The sequence below is a fragment of the Leucopleurus acutus genome (genome assembly GCF_964270905.1).
Source record: "Leucopleurus acutus genome assembly, chromosome: 14".
In the NCBI taxonomy this organism is placed as follows: Eukaryota; Metazoa; Chordata; class Mammalia; order Artiodactyla; family Delphinidae; genus Leucopleurus; species Leucopleurus acutus.
The window spans coordinates 59624024-59647191 of NC_139156.1; the positions used below are offsets into that span (position 1 = coordinate 59624024).

The 23168-nt window shown below is 40.3% G+C and overlaps 1 protein-coding gene across 5 annotated transcripts; it reads left to right on the forward strand.

Moving 5' to 3' along the window:
- The first annotated feature begins 1480 nt into the window (after positions 1–1480).
- On the forward strand, positions 1481–22598 carry PLA2G12B (phospholipase A2 group XIIB). Of its 5 annotated transcripts, none has more exons than XM_082855104.1 (5): positions 1481–1816; positions 12597–12685; positions 16213–16378; positions 17286–17402; positions 21902–22598. In XM_082855104.1, exons 1-5 carry the CDS (start codon positions 1606–1608, stop codon positions 22021–22023), a joined length of 705 nt encoding a protein of 234 aa, XP_082711230.1. In that variant the 5' UTR covers positions 1481–1605; the 3' UTR covers positions 22024–22598. The 5 variants fall into 5 exon arrangements, with proteins under 5 accessions (XP_082711230.1, XP_082711231.1, XP_082711232.1 ...); XM_082855105.1 differs by having other exon boundaries at positions 12597–12673; XM_082855106.1 differs by lacking the exon at positions 17286–17402.
- The last annotated feature ends 570 nt before the right edge of the window (positions 22599–23168 follow it).

Below are 23168 nucleotides of genomic sequence, written 5' to 3' on the forward strand. Positions count from 1 at the left end.
CAATTATATTTTACAACAGTGATAACACAATAAAACATTTTTAAAGGAAAACTTTGTATTTTAGGTCCTTTAATGGCACTTTTCCCGCTTTTTGAAAAGGAGCTCTGCATTTTCATTTTGACTGGGCGCCCCAGATTATGTAATAGCTGGTTCTGACCCTCAGCTCTTATCCTTGATAGCCTGTTTATCTTTGACTGAGTCATTTAACCTTTGTATCTCAGTTTTCTCACCTCTCAAATGGGAATGGTATTTACCCTCCTTTGTAGAATTGATGTGAAATTTAAAAAAATATATACACACACACACAGTGGTTTTAAAAATTGTAGGTACTTTAAAATATTGGTGGCGTTGTTGCTGTTCATATGATATATTTTATAACTACTACCCTTCCTGGCGTCTGAGTCTTTAGACAAATATATTTCTTATCTAAAAGGAAGAAATTTAATTCATTATTTTCTCTGGGGCTTTCCAGACTTTTGAGAGAGAAGCTAAGTAACTCATTTGGTCCATAAAGCCATCGTTTTTTAGCTTAGTGATTTCATGGATGGAATTTATTTCTTCACATGACTGAAAAAGCAAAGTATAAACTGAAGATGATGCCAAAACACTAGACTTCGGTCAACACTTTTTTTTTTTTTAGGGATCTTCCCGGACTGGGGCACGAACCCACGTCCCCCGCACTGGCAGGCGGACCCCCAACCACTGCGCCACCAGGGAAGCCCCCGGTCAACACTTTTAAAGTCTAAAATTTCAAATAGTGTTTCTGATAAACTCTCTGACTTTTAAGCAACTCAATGGAAGAACAATACTAAGAGCGCTGAGTTCCCCCAGCTCTATCTCAGGGCAATCTGTAGATACCAGACGCTGCTGAGTGTAAATAAAAATACTGCTGTAAATACAGAGGCAAAAATGCCCCGGCACTAGGATGGCTTTGATGAGGAGCTCTGCCTGATTAGAGGACTGAGTCTGAGAGCCAAGCACTGACCGACGCAGAAGCTGGGGTCCTAAATCTGAACCCTCCCATCACGCACGCTTAGAGCAAACTCTGACAATACCCGGACCGTTGGTACAGGTTGACACTGTTGACCCGCCATCCCGGGGGGCTTCCTGAGTCCTTTACACATCTTCCTGCATCTCCCTACATCTCCCTAGTTACCATACGTAGGTGACTGGCTTCGGGGTGCGGCTACGTCCTTTGTGTCAAGAGGCCTGTCCTAGGGGACCAAACTTGTAACGAATCCATAGGTTAACCAGCTGGTTGGGGGTAGAATTCCAATTGCTCCACAACTCATGCCTCTGAAAAGTTGGCTAACATCCCCCTGCTCCAGGGCTGGGGAATCCGCTCTGAAGTGTTCTCTCCCTCACTGGCCATCCCTCAGACAGGCCCTCCTACTGCCTAACCTTTGCCCTTTCTAATTGCCCTGATCTCATCCCAACCTCCATAGCTGTGTTTAAAGTCCACCTCTGGGGAACACACAGACTGAGTGCTCCAGATAAGTCCTTTCCCAGTCTTGCTTGGCATCTGGCCGGTGGGCCGTGTACCCAGACTTCCTGGGACACTGGCTGGGGTTTGAGGAGGGACCTCAGTGCCTACCTGGTGACAGGATGACGCTGGCCACTAGCTTCTTGATTTTGTGGCTTAGCCTGGGGGGTGGCCTGGCTCAGAGTGACACCAGCCCTGACGCAGAGGAGTCCTATTCAGACTGGGGCCTTCGGCACATCCGGGGCAGCTTTGAATCTGTCAACAGCTACTTCGATTCCTTTCTGGAACTGCTGGGAGGGAAAAATGGAGTCTGTCAGTACAGATGCCGATATGGTGAGTGCATGGTCTCTCTTCCGGTGAGACTGTCACTGGTGGACCTGTGAAGAGCTTGAGCAGGGCCACAATCTGTCATGCACTTTTTCCTGTGATCCACCTCTTAGAGGGGTGCCAGATCCAGCAACTAAAAATATAGGACACCCAATGAAATTTGAATTTCAAATAAACAACCAAGACTTTGTTAAAATATGTGAGATATTTGGGACACAATTATAGTGACAAATTACTGGTTGCTTATCTGAAATACAAATTTCACTGAGCTTCCTGTGTTTTATCTGGCAAACCTATTCCAAGGAGTTTTGCGAGAATTGTTTCCCTGGGGACAATTTAATGGGTTTATTGTGAGGCAGGTAGTTACTTAGGAAAAGGTGGCAAGGGTGGGGAGAAAGAATAAGAGATGTCTTTGGGAGGTGTTCCTAGGGATGGAAACTCAGCTGAACATTCAGGGAAAATTCTGCCAGAAAACTCTGTGCTTCCTCAGTTACTCTGCTCCTAGCTTGGAAATGGATTCGCCTCTCCCCCTGAATGCAGTTCACACCTTCCTTCCAGATCTGTCAATCTCTGATCAATTTGCCTAACCACCACCACCCCCAAGAGAGCTGTCCCTGCCTCAGTCGGCAGTGACAGTCCTTTGGTGGGTAGGATGGGTGTCTGCCAGCTGCTTCTGTCCACCAGGGAGCAGGCCCCAAGCAGGCCTGGGGATGTGGAACTGAATGGGTAGGAGCACTACCTCACCTGAGTTGTAAAGAGGGTACATGGGAGCCTGCGTGCAGGTCTGGCTGCAAAAGAGCAGACCCTGTGGCCCGTTCTTCCTTCACCTTGCACTGGAATTCAGTGTAACGGGAGCAGAACATGGAGCCCTGGACCTTGCAGCTGGGAGGCAAAGGGTAACTTCAAACGCAAACGAAGATATTTCTGAAAGCATACACAACCTTATACAGCATTTGCATCACTGTTTAGGTTATCAGATGTTTCATCGTGGGATTAAGAGATGAAAATGGTGAGTTGAGCCTAGCAGGAAAACACTTGAGAAATATTTTCTCCAGACACTCAACAGATAAAACTCAGCTTGGAGAGAGACTCAAAAGAGCTACACACTTGCTGGACTCACCCAATCAGTCTCACAGTCCCTTTTTTAACCTTTGAGCGGGGGAAATCCCTTCCTTATAAACGGGGAGTGACTAAGAGACCATGGTTAATCCTCCAGAACCAAGTTTTACAGCACAGAAGCTTTCATCTCAGAGGGGAATGTTGAAAAAAGGAAGCTACAGCGTCTCTGTGAAGATTCCATAGGGTAAATCTGTGCTAGGACCCACCTGTACCGCTAGCAATGTCTTTGTCTAAGGTGTGTTAGACTAATGCAGAGATGCCTTGTCACAAGGACTGTTCTCACCTAGTTTGCATGGATGGGGCAGGAAAGGGTTAACTCACTTCAGATATTTGATCAACACTGGTGCTATTTTCCTTCCTGGAGGCAACACAAGACTTAGGTCTGTGGCTTAGCAAATAGATAACAGCAGGATTTTTTTTTTTTTAAGGGAAACAAGAACCAAACCTCTTTTTCTCTAGCAAAACAGCATTAAAAGATTTTAGCAAATTTTGGTTGCACCTGGGTCAGTCGATGCAGCAGCCACGGGTGGGGGATGAGAATAGTCGACAGAGAGATTGCAGGAACACAAATAACTCCACTCACTCTACAAAACAGGACCTGTCCGACCAGGGGTCTGAAAAACAGGTAGGAAATAGGGGGTTAAGCCTTGTTACCTCTGGAACGCAGCAGAGCCAAGAACCTGGAGGCTGTGCCCAAGCAGTACAGAACTTCTTCTCAAGTTGATTGTGGATCAAGCAGGCTTTTGAACAGATAACGTCTAATAACTAACTGAGTCTCTGTTTGCTTTGTGATACACTTCTTGTGCACAAGGCTTCTCTTTCTTCAAAAGAAACTTGCTGTGCTGCAAATCCCCTGAAGGGCTTGTTTAAACTGACTGCTGGCCCTCACCCCTCTTATACTGATTGGGTAGGTCTGGGGTGGGACCAGAAAATTTGCATTCTTAATAGTTCACAGGTGATCCTGCTGCTGGTGGTCCTGGGACCACGCTTTGAGGAAAAAACTGCTTTAAAAACTGCAATTTTTTTTTTTTTTGTCAGAAGGAACAATTTAGGAACAGTTAGTCTACAAGAAAAAAAAAATTGCCATTTGGTACGTACTTACCACTGCTTAAAACAGTGGTTCCTACCTTGCTCTGCACTTAGAATCACCTGGGGGAGGCTTTAAAAAAATGCCTGCTGCCCAAATCAATTAAATGGGAATCCCCATGGGTTGGACCTAGACATCGTTCTTTTTAATGTTTCCCAGGTGATTGCAAAGTGTGACCAAGGTAGAGAGCACTATTTAAGGGGTCATTCAGCCCATAGATTGTTCAGACAGACAAAAGTATATTTGTATCCTGCTAGCCTACACTAGCGTATCAATATTGCTTTCCACACTTCTTGTATCTACAATTCGTTTTCAGGTCAACACACAACATCTGAACTTGCCAAATGATCGGGCTGTAAATATAACGAGATTCAGCATGGATCAATAGCACACATGGTACAGCTGGGTTAAGGGGTTTGCACTAATGTGAACACGATTCCCTCTCCCACCTCAGGGATTCTGATTCAGTAGGTCTGTGCTAGGAACTGCACACGTGGTCCTCGAACTAGATTTTGAGAAATACTAGTAATGGAAAAATCAGGAGTTTGTACTGGGGGTGGGGGTGGGGGTTGGGGAATCTCATTGCTGATGACCTTGGGCAAGTTACGTCTCTCAACCTTTGTTTCCTCATGTTTATAACTAATGTTAATAATACCTACCTTACAAGGTTGTTGTAAGAATTAAAGATAATATATATAAAGAATTAGTGCCGTATGGAACATGGCAGATACCAAACAAATTTTATAAATGTTATGAGAAAATCTGGTGAACAGGTTAACTATGCATTCGGATTCTTCAGATTCCCTTTCAAAATAAAATTAAAAAACATGAAATCCCAGTGGCTGGACAACATCCTCTCAGCTTCTGGAAGAAATCATCAAATGATGATTTAGGTGTTCTGTGCCTTTATGAAGGTCTGTGACGCAGAGTTTCTGTGTCTTGTAAATCATGATTTAAGCTATCAACCACACCGTCACACTTTGATAAAAGGACCTCATGATGATTTTCTTCTTGGGTTTAGTTCTAGGAAGAAAGGTATCCTTAAATATCAGCATTCTTATTTTCAGGAGAATTTTTATCTGTTTGAAATCTTAGAGCAAAATTTTATGAACCTGTGAATTTATACATTTTTCTAGACAAACAATTCACAGCCTTCATCAGATTCTTAGAGGACCTGGGGCCCAAAAAAAGAAAACAGCTACTGACTTAGAGGGCAATGGTTGTTCTCGAGAAGGGTGAGGAAATGTCCAGGTTTGCCAGTGATGGAGGGAAGGGGTGCGCATTCCTGGAACGTGGGACTTAAAGTACTAAAACAAGGATGGTCCCAGGCAAACCAGGACAAGTCGCTCGCCTTACCTCATGCAGTAACTTAATCTGTTTTAGTGACTGAAATAGAGTTTATTGCTTCAGTTAAATTGTCACAGTTCTGTTTTGTTCCCTTGTTGTGTTCCTCATGCTGTATTTGAGGGTTTCTGGCAGGAAGCAGGATGTGCCCTTCAAATATGGCCCTTGGACTCCTAGGCAGACCTCTAGTGGAACACACAGAGCCACTTCTGCGGGAACCAGCTGGGTGGGGAGAAGGGCCACACCCTTCTAAGAGGTTTAACCCTTGGCCTGGGTGATAAAGCGCCAGACAGTTTTACTGTTGTTTTCAGTGACAAAACAGAGAAAAACAGTGGGGCCCAGGAGGTAGCGGACCTTCCTGCGGGTAGAACTTTCGGGTTTCATGCCTAACTCCCTCATTTGTCTTTTAAGTGTTTTGTGGCGTTTCACTTTATGCAGAAGTTTTACATTTTCCTGAGAACCAGTCTATCAGTCCTTTTCTTTATAGCTTCTGCATTTTTTGTCTTGCTTAAAAGACCATCCTCACATCAAGGTTATAACAACATTCGGCTCGTTTTTCTGTGAAAGCAGCTGTAGCTAATACGTAAGGAATGAGTGTTGCTGTGTTCTGAAAAAGAACTTTCTGGTGAGCACTAAAGTTTTAATTTCAAATAATTTTCATATGTCACACAATATTATCCTTGTTTTGACTTTTCCCCCAATCATTTAAAAATATAAAAATCATTTTTATCTGGCAGGTTATACAAGAACAGGCAATGGGTTGGACTTGGGCCAGTGTTTGCCAAGCCCTCATCCAGAAGATCAGATGGTCAGCCTCCCACTCCTATAAACAGCCAAAACCAAAAAATAAAATTAGTTTGTGGACATTGTACATTATTGATGCCTAGACTCAAAACATCAAACTGAAAAGACTCAACACAACTCAAATCTGCTCCGACTGTAATATGAGGATATAGTACCTTATTTCTGTCTGGACTCAAACCATCACTTTTTTTCTTAGAACTTTTAACTCAAGCTTCAAACAGAATTTCTACAGCTTTCGTAAAATATTTAAAAAAAAAAAACTGTCATCAATATCAGGCCAGGTGGGACGTATCTATAGTTGGTGTCCCATTAACTTTCAAACTGGAATATCAGAGTTTTATCTTCTGTGAGTTACCAACTGCAAAAATGGCAGAGGGTAACTCAGGAAACTGGACTGAGTCTGCTGCAAAAGCCCTTTATCAGCGAAATTATTAAAGAGCTAAATTTCACCATCAAATTTAGACATTTGTTTCTTCATTGAAATTTTTTCCCTGATTTCTATAAAGCTAGTATAGGTAGAACATTTGTAAAAGAACAATCTGAAGAAAAAATAAAATCACCATAGTCTCACCTCCAAAAGACAATACGCTTTAATTGTATGACATAGTGTGATTATTTTCATATGTGTAATTTGATTACTAATATTATTTAATACACTTTACCCATTCTCCTATTCCCAGTGCTACACACACACACACACACACACACACACACACACACACACACGGCAGGTTAGTAGAGTATCAATGCTAAGTTATATTTCTCAAGACCTTTGAAAAGTAATGCAGGGATTACTGGTAGGTTGGTGGACTCTGTGTCAACAAGTACAGGACCTCTCCATTACAAATAACAAGAAAGACAGGGTGGAAATAAAATATTAAAACAAAAAACACACACTCAACCTAGAATGAAATAAAGGGAAAACTTCAAGTTCTAGAAATGAAGGGGAAACAAAAAGCCAAAGTGGTAGCAGGAGCTGATGCTGCCATGGCCCTTGGGGGTATCAGTCTGACACATATATAGACTCCAGGGGCTGAGGAATGGGCTTTATTGCTCATATAGAGAGAGGAAAAGTAAATTTCACCTGTAAGAATTGGGAAGTCGGAACTGAACAGTCTGCATAAAGCTTAGAGCCTGAGAAACTGTCTAGTCTGTTTAAAAGGGATTAGATTACTGGATTATCCAACATTCCAAGAAGTAGCAAGAATGCTTTCTGTCCACCTGGGGCTGGAGCTTGGAGGAGGAATAAAGAACATCCACTAAGAAAAATCACTACCTGGGCTTCCCTGGTGGCTCAGTGGTTAAGAATCCACCTGCCAATGCAGGGGACATGGGTTCGAGCCCTGGTCCACGAAGATCCCACATGCTGTGGAGCAACTAAGCCTGTGCAAAACGACTAATGAGCCCGCGCTCTAGAGCCCGTGAGCCACAACTACTGAAGCCCACGCACCTAGAGCCTGTGGTCCGCAACCAGAGAAGCCACCGCAATGAGAAGCCTGCATACTGCAAGGAAGAGTAGTCCCTGCTTGCTGCAACTGGAAAAGGCCTACACACAGCAATGAAGACTCAATGCAGCCAAAACAAAAAAAAATCACTACTTGAAGCATACATTATGCATAGGTGAGGAATCTGAATCTATACAGCTGGTCTGGTGTGAGTATCCCAAGCTGAGAAATTAACATAAAGACATGTGTCTCACTTATCTTGGGACTCCTAGAGCCACAGCAAAAGCAGTTAGGGACTACTCTGTAGTATGTGACATAGGGCACAGGAATTCATTTAGAAAAACAAGCCCTCCCGAAAACAGTTACATACCATTCGAAAAGATAATCCACCATGCGGGAGAGTCAGTAGACGTCAAAAAATGAAACGGCATCCCAAGGAAGGGAGATAATAAAAAAATAACAACATTTGAAATTATTAAAGAAATAAAAGAAACAATAGAAAACACAATTAAAAAACAGAACTCAATGAAAATGAATACACAGATTTAAAGAACATTTACATAGAACTCCAAGAAATGAAAATTATAGTCATCAGAAGAAAAAAACTCAGTGGATGGGTTACATAGCAGATAACCTAGCAGTTAGTCAACCTAGAGATAATTAGTAAAATGGAAAATAAATTTGATGAAGCTAGTAAAAATTCAGTACAGAGAGAAAAAGATAGAAAATAGGAAAGAGAGATTAAGATATATGAAGGACAGGATTAAAAAGAATCACCATTCAGTATAAGAGGCCCAGAAGGAGAAACTATAATGAAGAAAATAAAAAATTCAGACAAGGGCTGTGAATTCTCCAGAGGTGAAAGACACCCGAGTCTTCAGATTATTCCAAGTGGGGTAAGGATACACAGTCCACCCATAGATACATTGTAGTGAAACTGTGGGGATTGAGGAAATTGGAATTTTTGTGCATTTCTGGTGGGAATGCAAAATGGTACAGCTGCTGAAGAAAGCCTGCTGATAGTTCCTCAAAAAGTTAAACAGAATTACTATGTGACCCAGCAATTCCACTCCTCGGGTATGTACACCCAAAAGAACTGAAAACAGATATTCAAACAAATACTTGTACACAATTATTCATAGCAGCACTCTTCACAATAGCCAAAAGATGGAAATGACCACCACATCCATCAACGGTGGATGAATAAACAAACTGTGGTACATCCAGAGAATGGAATATTATTCAGCCATAAAAATAATATGGATGAACTGTGAAAGATGGAGCGTGACTGCTAAAGATGGGTACGGGGATGATAAAAATTGTTCTAAAATTAGATTGTGGTGATGGTCTCACAACTCTGTGAAAAGCTAAAACCCATTGAATTACACACATTAAACGGGTGAACGTATAATATATTAATTACATCTCAATAGAGCTGTCGTAGAAAAAAAGGTAATGAAAAAGAGATGCAAATCATAATGGCAACTGCAATAGTTAAGTATTGTTGAGTAGCAGGTGACCCCAAAACTTAGCAGCAGAAAATAACAAACATTTATTGTATCACACAGTTTCTGAGGGTCAGGAATCTAGGGGCTCTGCTGGGTGTTTCTGGCTCTGAGTTTCTCATAAAGTTGTAGTCACACTGCCTGTTGATATTAGTCTCTGAAGATATGACTGAAGCTGGAGATCTCCTTCCAAACTCATGTGGCTGTTAGCAGGAAGCTTTAGTTTTTTACCAATGGACCTTTCCATGACAGAAGTTGTAGCCTTTTTTTTTTGACATCTTTATTGGAGTGTAATTGTGTTACAATGTTGTGTTAGTTTCTGCTGTATAACAAAGTGAATCAGCTATATGTATACATATATCCCCATATCCCCTCCCTCTTGTGTCTCCCTCCCTCCCTCCCAATCCCACTCCTCTAGGTGGTCACAAAGCACCTAGCTGATCTCCCTGTGCTATGCGGCTGCTTCCCACTAGCTACCTATTTTACATTTGGTAGTGTATATATGTCAATGCTGCTCTCGCTTCGTCCCAGCTTACCCTTCCTAGAAGTTGTAGTCTTTTATAATGTAATCTTGGAAGCAACATGGCTCCACTTCTGCCATATTCTGTTGATCACACAGACCAACCCTAGGACAATACACAAGGTTATGAATACCAGGAAATGGGGATCACTGAGGGCCACCTTGAAACACCATCATATACACATGTTGTACCACAGCAACAAATACCCAAACAGACTGTGGCAGAGACTGCTTATTGTCCCCCTTTTCTACATTCATAAGCCCTCCTCCCAACTTCCAGCAGGGCTCATGGTTGCCTCCATTGAAGAAAAACTTCATTTCCTAGCCCACCTTTGCAACCAGGTGTTGCCATTTGATTAAGGTCTGGCCAAAGGGAAGTAAGATGAAGGGATGTGTGTAACATTCTGGAGTGTGTTTATTAAAGAGAGGAGCTCTGACCTTTCCACCTCCTTCTTCCATCCTGCTGCTTGTAATATGGATGTGTTGGCTGAAGCTCCATCTTGGACCATGAGAGTCAGGGCTAAATTCCAGGGCTGGTAGAGCTGAAGGCTAGAAGCAGCCTGGGTTCAAGAAAAGGTCAGATTTATCATTCCAGCCTTCTGAGCCTTAATTCTGGATCTTGATGAGATATCCTATCTTGTTTAAGCATCTGAATAATACAGTATGTAGGAGGTATAATAAATATATGGAGAAAATGATAACACTCTGTTGAAAGACATAAAGGAAGACCTAAGTAAATGGAAAGCTATATTAGGCCCATGTTTGGGAATCCAGAATATTATAAGAAAGTCAGTTGTCTCCAAATTAATCTATAAATTCAATGTATTTTAAATACAAATCCTCATTTCATCTCTTATAGACATAATCTACATGTCTCATGTAGACTAATTTGACTCTCAAATTCATATGCAAGAGTAAATGTCCAAGAGTAATGAAGGCAGTTTTTAAGAATAATAAGGAGGGAGGGCTCTAAAGCATAGACTTCCTACCTAAAAATTAAAACAGAAAGATGGGGTGCAAAGGGGCTTCGACTGTACTTACACCATTTAATTAAACAGAAGAAATACAGCATGTTTGGCAAGTTAACATTCATTGTGTTTGTGTAGTGGGTACATGGGTATTTGTTTCTCTGACTTCAGTTTTGAAATATTTCATAATACAAAATAATTGCAAACAAAATACCTGGCAGGAGAAGATTAAAGAAAAGAAAGAGAAAATGCCATGTGTCTCACTTGGAGGATTAATTCTTAGCTTATTTCCTCCGTCTTCTGTTATGTCTTGCATATCCTACACGAGGCAAAGGAACTGGGGAAAGAACATGGGCTTTGGAGACAAACAGGATATATCTGGATTTATATCCCAATTCCCCCCACTTTCTATATGACTCAGGCAAGTCACTAAACCTCTTAGCCCCATATTCCTTATCTGGATAATGGGATAAAAATACTAACTGCAGATGACTGTCCTGAGGTCATCTCAGGTCAAAGTTATCTTTATCTATAATGACTACCCTTGACACACTGACAAAGCTTCTCTGTATGCATTTGCAAGATTATAAAATTACCCAAAAGCCAAGTAGGAGAAACTAAGAAATCCAAAGCTTTTCGGATAGTTTCGCCTTAGTTCTGTGACACAAATGCCTAAAATGTTTCAGTGGGGTGTTTTCTTTGCCCTTTGGTCAACAATGCTTTGTCTGCATTTATGGAATCTTGCAAAATTTCCTTCACGTTATTCTAAAAAAGTTTGTGGTACTGTTTTAATTCTGATCCCTTAAGTGTATGATCAGGTCTTTGTGCATAGTATGTGGTCTTACAGTGGATAGAAGAATGAGAAACCTTGAGTTTTAGTTTGGTTTTGCCACAGACCTTATCTTCAAGGTTGTGCATGTAAGAAACATTAGAATTGTTAGTAAATAAGTGCTCATAAAATTTTTCAATATTCGGAGAAAAACACTAACCTGGTCTGAAGGTTATTACTCTTTTATGATATCATCATAATCATCATCACCACCTAATTTAAGTCTGGTGAGGAGCAGTGACTTTTTCTTTTAATTTTTAAAAAAATTTTCTTTATTTTATTTTCTGCTGCATTGGGTCTTTGCTGCTGCGCGTGGGCTTTCTCTAGTTGCGGCGAGTGGGGGCTACTCTTTGTTGTGGTGCGCGTGCTTCTCACTGCGGTGGCTTCTCTTGTTGCGGAGCACAGGCTCTAGGCGTGTGGGCTTCAGTAGCTGTGGCACGCAGGCTCAGTAGTTGTGATTCGTGGGCTCTAGAGCCCAGGCTCAGTAGTTGTGGCACACGGGCTTAGTTGCTCTGCAGCACGTGGGATCTTCCCGGACCAGAGATTGAACCTGTGTCCCCTGCATTGGCTGGCGGATTATTCACTGTGCCACCAGGGAAGTCCCAGGAGCAGTGACTTTTTTTTTTTTTTTTAGTAGCCAACAAATATTTATTAGTTTTATTTACATATCATAAAATGTATCTGTTTTATGGTAAAATTCAAAAATTTTAGTACATTAATACAATTGCTCAATATCATCACAACCCAATTTTAAAACATTTCCATCAGGGCCAAAAACCAAAATCCTTCTCCCCATTTACAATCATTCCCCTTCTATAGATGATTAAAGCTATGAAATTCCTTTTAATCACTACTTTAACTGCATTACATAATTTTTGATACTTTGTATTTCTTTTCATTCAGTTTATTTCCTAATTCCCTTAAAATTTCTTTTTGACCTACGTTATTATTAGAAGGGTGGCTTTTAATTTCCAAATATTTGGTACTTTTTAATATTTCTATTATTGCTTTAACAATTTAACTTTGTTGTAGTTGAAAAATATAGCAGTGACTTTTAAAGGAAAAACTGAACATGCTTTTTAGATCATTTTTATTTGGTGAATGTTCCCAAATGCTTAATTTCTAAACAGTTCTTCCCGTTTCTTTCCTCTCTTTCCCCTGCTAGGAAAGGCACCAATGCCCAGACCTGGATACAAGGCTCAGGAGCCCAACGGCTGCAGTTCCTATTTCCTGGGTCTCAAGGTACCAGAAAGTGTATGTACACCACCATTGTTTTCTTAGTTGATTGGTTTTAACTAAAACCAATCCAAGAGTTACCACTGATGGAACTCAACACTTAAGGAATATGATTGAGAAATATGATTAGTATTTTAAATTGGATACAGAGAAAGGGAGATCATTTTCAAAGAAAGTTTCTGATTTCCTTTTCTTAGAGGCAGCTATCCCGCAGAAAAGCCGTTGTGTAGTGAACTCTGAAAGCACCAATGCAAATATCAGCTGAGCCTTAGTGAACCAAACATAACTTAATTTGAAATACATCTGACAAGTTTGACTTATTTAAATTGGTGAGACTTTCCAGTGATGTACTGGAGCAAACTGGTACTGACCAGTACCAGTGAGGGCTGATTGCTGTATCCTCAGCACTTTTGCAAGCGGCTAACTTGGTGACGGTACCGTCAAATCAACTATGTTTGGAGTATTAACATTATAGGAACCTGCAAACACACCTCCATCCACCCACATGCCCATACACACAACCAGCCACTGGCTAAACATTTATCATTTTGCCTCTGACTGTTTCTCAAACTGTCAACTTCCTCTAAAAACAAGGAATAATTAATTTCTTTTAAGACCCCTTGGAAGCCCTTTTACCTTTTTCACTTTAGAAAAGAGGTTTCATGTAAAATGTAGGTAGAAGGATTTCATATCTAAAATCATAGTTTAGCTATGCCTTTAGTTGGTGTCTTAATCAGGCTAAACTTCACTTTTCTGCTGGTTCAAAAGATTTTTGTAGTAATTTTCTAAGCAGCATAATGTTTATTCTTCTAACTAAAATGCTGCTCACCCATGTGGCATTTTTGTGCAAATTGAAAAAAAGTTCCCTTTCCTCAAGATGGTTTTCTTCCATTTGTCAGAAACTAAGCTTAGGGCTTCCCTGGTGGCGCAGTGGTTGAGAGTCCGCCTGCTGATGCAGGGGACACGGGTTCGTGCCCCGGTCCGGGAAGATCCCACATGCTGCAGAGCGGCTGGGCCCGTGAGCCATGGCCGCTGAGCCTGCGTGTCCAGAGCCTGTGCTCCGCAACAGGAGAGGCCACAACAGTGAGAGGCCCGCGTACCGCAAAAAAAAACCCAAAACCAAAAAAAACCAACTAAGCTTAATATACTGATTTTGTAAGAAAAGGAAATGCCTGCCACTGGCTGGATATTTTTCTTAATAAATATATAAATCTATGATGTCTTGTGGGAAGGTGCCCCCTTAGATATAACACTCTTGTTCACTGCACAACCTTCACAGCTGTACACCTAACCTGGTCCACAATCATCAATACGTGAATGGACACAGAAGATAATCCTTCCAAATATACATTAGAGAAACAATGTATTTTTGGCTAATATCTTTTACTTGATATCAATTTAGTAGCTAAGAAGGTGGTATGCACTCTATTTTGGGAGTAATGTCATTTTGTTTACTGGTACAAATATTATTTAGAACTAGTTCAAGAATTTCCAATTGAGTTGAATTGAATCATAGCCACTATACTCATCTAATTCTGTTACCTCTGTTGTGATGTATTCTTAGGTTTAGGGGTGAGGTGCAAGCAAAGTAGCTTGCTTCAGGTGTCAGATGATGGGAATTTACCCAAAATTGCTGAGTCCAGGCCTTTGCCTAGTCTAATGAGTTAGATTATCTCTTAATGTAATAATGCTTTGTTTTGGTTTTTGCTTAAAAGGGCCTTTTAAACTACCAAAGTCCATATTCTGCTCTAGGTGGTCTTGTAGTAAAAGTTCAAACAAGAGAACACTTAAGGAGACCCAAGAGGAAAGGATCTATGATAGCTGGTTAATCAATCCCCACCCATACCTCGAAACCAGATTTTCACAGCTTCCATCCAAGTCCAAGTCTATACTATGAGAAGAACTGCAAAAGATCCATGTCTATGGAAGCAACCTAACTGTCCATCGACAGATGACTGGATAAAGATGTGGCACATATATACAATGGAATATTACTCAGCCATAAAAAGAAATGAAACTGAGTTATCTGTAGTGAGGTGGATGGACCTAGAGTCTGTCATACAGAGTGAAGTAAGTCAAAAAGAGAAAAACAATACTGTATGCTAACACATATATAAGGAATCTAAAAAAAAAAAAAAAAAAAGAACCTAGGGGCAGGATGGGAGTAAAGATGCAAACCTACTAGAGAATGGACTTGAGGACACGGGGAGAGGGAAGGGTAAGCTGGGACAAAGTGAGAGAGTGGCATGGACATATATACACTACCAAACGTAAAACCGATAGCTAGTGGGAAGCAGCCGCATAGCACAGGGAGATCAGCTCGGTGCTTTGTGACCACCTAGAGGGGTGGGATGGGGAGGGAGGGAGGGAGACACAAGAGGGAAGAGATACGGGGATATATGTATATGTATAGCTGATTCACTTTGTTATAAAGCAGAAACTAACACACCATTGTAAAGCAATTATACTTCAATAAAGATGTTAAAAAAAAAAAGATCCATGTCTAAACTCACCCTGTTCTCATCTGTTTTATAAACCACAGAATGATTACTCCTCTTTAATCGCTTATTGCATCATGTCCCTTCCTTCGTCAAGAGTCTTTATCAAATCTAACTTGCTATTTTGGATGTCAAGGCCATCTGTCAACTTGCCTTTCTCCTTAATTAAAAAAATAAAAAATATATATAAATAAATAAATAAATAAATATATATATATATATAATAAAAATATATAATACATCACCCTGCTAAGACCCTTGAAAGATCAAACAAACTAATTGACTTGCTCATATATGATATGCTCATTATTTCCTTTCTTTACCTGCTGTATCTTAAGTCTACCATCATCTCTAATAATCCTTTCAAAAAAATTCCTGTTTGGTAACTCTACATGTGGCAGTCTATGAACTTAGTTTATGACACATTTGTAATTGTTTAGGACGCTTTATAAATGTGTGTGTGTGTGTGTGTGTGTGTGTGTGTGTTACTTTGTTGTTTGATCATAGTCCCCTTGTGGTCAGGAACTATGTTCTATCCCCAGTCTGCTCCTCGACACATACAAACACATATACACATACTTAAAACAGTGCTGCATGGGATGGACCCCTGATAAATGCTGGTGACCTCTTTATGAACTGAGGCTTAATTTTTCATACTTCTGAGACTTGGAATCTTTTGTTTAAACAAAATCTCATATAGCATAGGTTTTAGTTGAATTTGCCAGTCTTGAAGCTATGCCCTCTTGCCTAACTTTCTGATTTCTATTTTTAGCACTATAGTGGCCTGTGAATTTGAAAATTACTAAACCCCAAAAGAAAAAGAAGAAAAGTGGGCCATTCAAAGTTATTAAACTAATAACTAGATCATGATCAAAACTTAGCATCCTGTGACTGTCAACCTGATGTATTCTTTCCAGTCATTGGTGCTTCTGAATAGATCTGAATCTGTAACAGGAATTTGAGAACAAGGTAGGCAAGGTTGCCTAAGGTCCTTGGTCTAAACGTGGCATTTTCTTCCTTCCCTTTTCTTCCTTCACTTTTCCTCAGATGGACTTGGGCATTCCAGCAATGACCAAGTGCTGCAACCAGCTGGACGTCTGTTATGACACTTGCGGTGCCAACAAGTATCGCTGTGATGCAAAATTCCGATGGTGTCTCCACTCTATCTGCTCTGACCTTAAGCGGAGTCTGGGCTTTGTCTCCAACATAGAAGGTAGGAATCTTAAGTGCATCTACCCGTGAGCAGGGAGTTTTGTTCCTGTTTTCACACAGAAATGTAGCCAGAGCCCTTTTACTCAAAGAGACCATCAGAGCTCACTGATCTTTCTTTATCCTGTGACCAATGCAAGCAAGTGGGAAGGAAGATTTTGGGCAATCCTTCACTAAAGTTCTTGCTGTCCTGCCCAGGAGCTGCTGGCACCACTCCTGATGGACAGGGCCATACCAAAGCCTTCCCAGAGAAATAAAATCTATCCTCTAAGGACAGAGCAAGAGTTGCCCAACTGGCTTTCGTGATCCATTCCAGTGTTAAATAATTTTCCATATCAGGAATTATTCCCTATAGGACTACATGCTTGGGTTTAAGCCTTTTTTTTTTTTCTTATTTTGTTCTCGTCAGGGAAAGAATTTTAATTTAAAAATCTATCTTTTTTGTGTAAAGGTCTCTATATCTTTGAGGATAATTATTTTCAAACAACTGCTTACCTACCGAATTTCTAGCACTGATTCTGTAATTTCTTTTTCCTAATATACCTTAGGAAAAGTTGTAATCCTTTAGTTTCTGAAGGCCGAACATTACATCCAGGTATTAGCATTGTATATTTTTAGATGGTGAAGTTTGAAATTCAGGATTATGAAGAGCTGGCCCCATGCCATCGAGAAAGTCAGCTGCAGGAAGAATCTCGGATCTTGTTATAGATCAATGTCTAGAGTGCCGTCCTGAAGTGAATGTGTGAGGGCTTGAAAATATGAATAATTAATTAGGCCCTGTAAAAGGGAGTATCATTCTATCTGTACCTACAAAAGGTGAAAAAGTGCCTGCTGCTAATCTAGGGTCAGGTCAAGTTACTCCCTCCAAGCAACATCCTATTGATTCTTTCTCCTAAATATCTCTTTGATAGCTCACTTGCCTGGTTACTACAGAGTAACCCAATCTCTGGGTCCCATCCAATCTATTGACCCCACAGAGACCAGGTATATTTTCATACCAGACGAATCTGATCATCTCCACCCTCCGTGTAAGTCCTTCAATAGTTTCCTCTTCCTTAGGATTAAATCCAAGTCCTTAGCATGACATTCATAGCGCTTTCTGATTCAGTCCTAGCCTACCTCTCCAGCATCATCTTGCTTATTTCTGATTTCTTTCCTGACTTCTGTTATTCCAAACTATGTGGGTTGATGGCGCAAATCTTTCTGCCTCTTCAGTTCCCTCTGCTTGAAATACTCTGATCATTCATTTTGTTGTTGTCGTTCAGTTTATTGAGATATAACTCACATACTATAAAATTCAACCATTTAAATGCTTTTTAAAATAAGTTCACAGAGTTATGCAATCAGCCCCAAAATTAATTTTAGAACATTTTCATCACTCCAAAAAGAAACTCTAGAGCCATTAGCAGTCCCACTACATCGTTCCCCTGGCTAGCTCTAGGCAACCATTAGTCTGTTTTCTACCTCTATAAATTTGCCTATTCTGGACAATTCATATAAATGGTATCATAAAATATGTGGTCTTCTGTGACTGGATTCTTTCACTTGGCAAGGTTTATCCATATTGTAGCATGTATCAGTATTTCATTCCTTTTTATTGCTGAATAGCATTCCATTGTATGGATATAATATGTTTTCTCTATCCATTCATCAATTGATGGACATTTGGGTTGTTTCCACTTTTGGGCTATTATGAATAATTCTGGTATGAACATTTATGTACAAGTTTCTGTGGTGACATGTTTTCATTTCTCTTGGATATATATCTAGGAGGGGAATTTCTGGGTTATATGGTAATTTTATAACAAACTGATTTCCAAAACAGCTATACCATTTCACATTCCCACCAGCAATGTATTATGGTTCCAATTTCTCCACATCCTTGCCAACACTTGTTATTATCTATCTTATTACAGACCCTAGTAGGTGTGAAGTTATATCTCATTGTGGTTTTGATTTGCATTTCCCTGATGGCTAATGATGTTGAGCATCTTTTTATGTGCTTATTGGCCATTAAATAACTGCTTTGGAGAGATGTCTATTCATTTGCCCCCTTTTAAATTGGGTTGTCTTTTTATTATTGAGTCATAAGACTTCTTGTATATATTCTGGACGCAAATCTTTTATCAGATATATGACTTGCAAATGTTTTCTCTCATTTTATGAGTTGATTTTTCATTTTCTTGATGATATAATTTGCAGCCCAAAAGTTTTACATTTTGATTAAGTCCATTTTATCCTTTTAAAAAATTTTTCTTGTACTTTTGGTGTCATATGTAAAAAGGCTTAGCCTAACTCAAGGTCACAAAGATTTACTCCTAAGTTTTCTTCTAAGAGTTTTGTTGTAGCTCATATATTTAGACCTATGATACATTTTAGTTAATTTTTGTATAAGAAAGGGGGTCCAACTTCATTCTTTTGCATGTGGACATACACCATTTGTTGAAAAAGACTATTCTTTCCTACATTTGTCCTGCACCATTTGTTGAAAGAGACTATTCTTTTCCACAATAAATTGTCTTTGCACCCTTGCCAAAAATCAATTTGCCATAATTGCAGTGTTTATTTCTAGACTTTCAATTCTATTCCATTGATCTATGCCAGTACCACACTGTTCCTATTATTGTAATTTTGTAGTAAAGTTTGAAATCAGGAAGTGTCCTTCAACTTTGCTCTTTTTCAAGATTTCTTCAGATATTCTGGATCTTTTGCATTTCCATATGAATTTTAGGTTCAGCTTGTCAATTTCTTCAAGAAATGGCAGGTGGCATTTTGATAGGACTCTTGTTGACTCTGTAAATCCATTTGAGGAGTATTGCCATCTTTTTTTTAAAGATTTATTTATTATTCATTTTATTTATTTTTGGCTGCTTTGGGTCTTAGTTGCAGCACACGGGATCTTTGCTGAGGCATGCGGGATCTTTCATTGTGGTGCGTGGGCTCTTTGTCCTGGTGCACAGGCTTCTCTCTAGTTGTGGCGTGTGGGTTTTCTCATCTCTAGTTGTGGCGCACAGGCTCCAGGGCGCATGGGCTCTGTAGTTGTGGCACACGGGTTCCAGAGCACGTGGGCTCTGTAGTTTGCAGCATGCAGGCTCTCTAGTTGAGGTGTGCGAGCTCAGTAGTTGTGGTGTGTGGGCTTAGGTGCCTTGCAGCATGTGGGATCTTAGTTCCCTGACCAGGGATCGAACCCGCGTCCCCTGCATTGTAAGGTGGATGATTCTTTTGCACTGGACCACCAGGAAAGTCCCGAGGAGTATTGCCATCTTAACAAAATTATGTTTTCTGATCAATGAACATGAATGTCTTTCCACTTATTTGGGTCTTCTTTAATTTCTTTCAACAATGTTTTATAGTTTTCACAGCACAGGTCTTATACTCCTTTGTTTAATTTGTTCCTAAGTATTTTTTCCTTTTTGATGCTTTTTTTTTTTTTTCCGGCTGTGTTGTGTCTTTGTTGCTGCATACAGGCTTTCTCTAGTTGCAGCAAGTGGGGGCTACTCTTCATTGTGGTGTGCATGCTTCTCATTGCAGTGGCTTCTCTTGTTGCAGAGCATGGGCTCTAGGCATGTGAGCTCCAATAGTTGCAGCATGCAGCCTCAGTGGTTGTTGCACAAGGGCTTAGTTGCTCCACAGCATGTGGGATCTTCCTGGACCAGGGATCGAACCTGTGTCCCCTGCACTGGCAGGCAGATTCTTTTTTTTTTTTTTTTTTTTTTTTGGTGGTACGCGGGCCTCTCACTGTTGTGGCCTCTCCCGTTGCGGAGCACAGGCTCCGGACGTGCAGGCTCAGCGGCCATGGCTCACAGGCCCAGCCGCTCCGCGGCATGTGGGATCTTCCCAGACCGGGACACGAACCCATGTCCCCTGCATCGGCAGGCAGACTCTCAACCACTGCGCCACCAGAGAAGCCCTGGCAGGCGGATTCTTAACCACTGTGCCACCAGGGAAATCCCTTGATGCTATTATAAAGGGAATTGTTTTCTTAATTGTATTTTCAGATTATTTGCTGATAATGTATACAACTACAATTGATTTTTGTATACTGATCTTTTATCTTGCAACCTTACTGAACTCATTTATTACCTCCAAGAAATTTTTAGTAGATTCCTTAGGCTTTTCTGTACACAAGATAATGTCATCTGCATATTGTCTTCCTTTTCAATTTAGATGCCTTTTCTTTCTCTTGCCAATTGCCCTGGCTAGAACTTCTAGTAGAGTATTGAATAGAAGTGGTGAGAACAATGTGGAGATTAAACAACATGCTACTGAACAACCAACATGCCAAAGAAGAAATCAGAAGAGAATATAATACACCAAGACTTATGAGAAGCAGTAAAAGCAGTCCTAAGAGGGAAGTTTATAGCAATAAATGTCAACATCAAAAAAAAGAAGGATCTCACATCAACAACCTAACTTTAAACCTCAAAGAACTAGAAAAAGAAAAGCAAATGAAGCCTAAAGTTTGTAGAAGGAAGGAAATAAAAAAGATCAGAGTGGAAATAAATGAAATAGAGACTAAAAGGACAATAGAAAAGATCAGTTAAACCGAGAGCTGTTTTATAAAATAGATAAAATAGACAAAACTTTAGCTAGGTTGGCCAAGAAAAAAAAAAAAAAAGAGGATGCCAATAAATAAAATCAGAGGTGAAAGAGGAAACACTAAAACTAATATCACAGAAATACAAAGAACCATAGAAGACTACCATGAAAAATTATACACCAAGTTAGACAGCCTAGAAGAAATGGATAAATTCCTAGAAACATACAACCTACCAAGAATGAATCATGAGGAAATAGAAAATCTGATCAGAACTGTTACTAGTAAGGAGATTGAATCAGTAATCAAAAATCTCCCAACAAACAAAAATTTAGGACCAGGTGGCTTCACTTTTTTTTTTTTTTTTTGGCTTCACTTTTAAAGTGGCTTCAACATTCAAAGAATTAGTCAGCCATTTAAATGGCTTCAACATTTAAAGAAGAATTAATCCAATCCTTCTTTCAAAAAGCAGACGAGGAGGGAACACTTCCAAAGGCATTTTAAGAGGCCAGCACTACCCTATTCCAAAACCAGATAAAGATATTACAAGAAAATAAAATTACAGGCCAATATCCCTGATGAATACAGATGCAAAAATCCTCCACGAAATATTAGCAACCTGGTTATTCACCCCACACTTGAATAGGGAAAGCTATAGGAAACATAGTAGTGTTATTTGAGGGAGTATTCTGAAAAAAAAAAGGTAAATTTTCCATGGAGTGAGCACAGTGATGTGGGGCATTCTGATTACTAATCATGGTTTCTACCTGGAGGCCCATAAAAGGAGGGCATCCCAAAGTGTGTTCTGCTTTACTAGATTGGATTGAAGCTCCTCTGAAAAAGCTTCTCTTAAATCTATTTTTTCATTTTAATTCTGTATTTGGATCACTGCCTCTACTTTCCTCTGGGTATCATGTTATCCTTGGAAATACGCTGCCTCTTCAAAATTACTTAGACTTAACCTTTATATTTCTCTTAATCTTTTTCAAGTAGGCTGTGATTCTCTGGCTGATACTGTGTTCAACACTGTATGGACCTTGGGCTGCCGGCCCTTTATGAACAGTCAGCGGGCAGCCTGCATCTGTGCAGAAGAGGAGAAAGAAGACTTATGAGGAAGAGGTGATTTCTTTCCCATTTTGAGTGACACCACAGCCGTCTGTCTGGGAGATGGTAGTACGGCAGATGCGTCTCATTCTTTTTTCCAAAAGTTTGGATACCGCAAAGCAGGAGAAAGGAAACACTATTCTACAGCTGAAAAGTGAGTCATCGTTTGAGGAGAATTGGAAAAAAGACATGGAGTGATTTGAAGACTATGCTTCACTTTAACACTGGTCTCCCCAGCCAAGACATATTTGCCTGGAAATTCAGTTCTTAAAGACTAAAATACCAGAATTTCTGGAATTAATAATTATATTCATAAGTGAAATTTTGGAGAGTCCAACCATTTGGGAGGCAATGACTTTCCTCTGGTCCATGTTTCAATTGCCAGTAAGCATCTCACATTTAATAAAGTGTACTTTTTAGAAAATTTGAAAAGAGATGAATGAATTCCATTATCACCAATATGCTTCCATTTCACTTAGAAGAGAACAGAACCCAACCTGGTAAATTCCATCAATGATAACAGTTATTCCCACTGGTGCTGAAGAGATAAGAACAAGGCAAGGTCAGAGGCTTACCTGATTGAAGCCAATGGAGGTAGAGGTCAGATGGCGTTAGGCCTCTAAGGTTCCATTTTTTTCCTTCATTGAACTATTCCTGTTGAAATTCCCAATTACTAAGCAGTATTAGTGTCCTGTTAAGATGAGAAGCACTTGGTAAAAACTGCCACTGAAGACAGCTAGGAAAATCCCTGAAAACTGAGGGGAGTGAGAGACTGAGGGCCATTCCCGAAACTATGGTTCTCAGCCCTGATTGCAGATTAGAGTCACCTGAGGAGCATTAAAAAAACAAAGAATCTCTGGGAGGGGGGTGGGGGGTGGTACCTATGTATTGGTATTTTAAAAACACCCCCCAGTGATTCTGATGCACTGTGAGGCCTGAGGGCCACTAAAGTCAGGGACTGACAAATGAAGGCCCATGGGCCAGATCAGGCCCAACCCCTGTTTTGCTAAAGTTTTACTGGAACGCCGCCAGGCTCACATTTGTTTACGGCTGTTCCTGTGCTAGGACAACAGAGTAGTTGTGACAGGGCCTGTATGGCCCAGGAAGCCTAAACTAGTTACCCTTTGGCCCTTTACAGAAAAAGTTTGCCAAT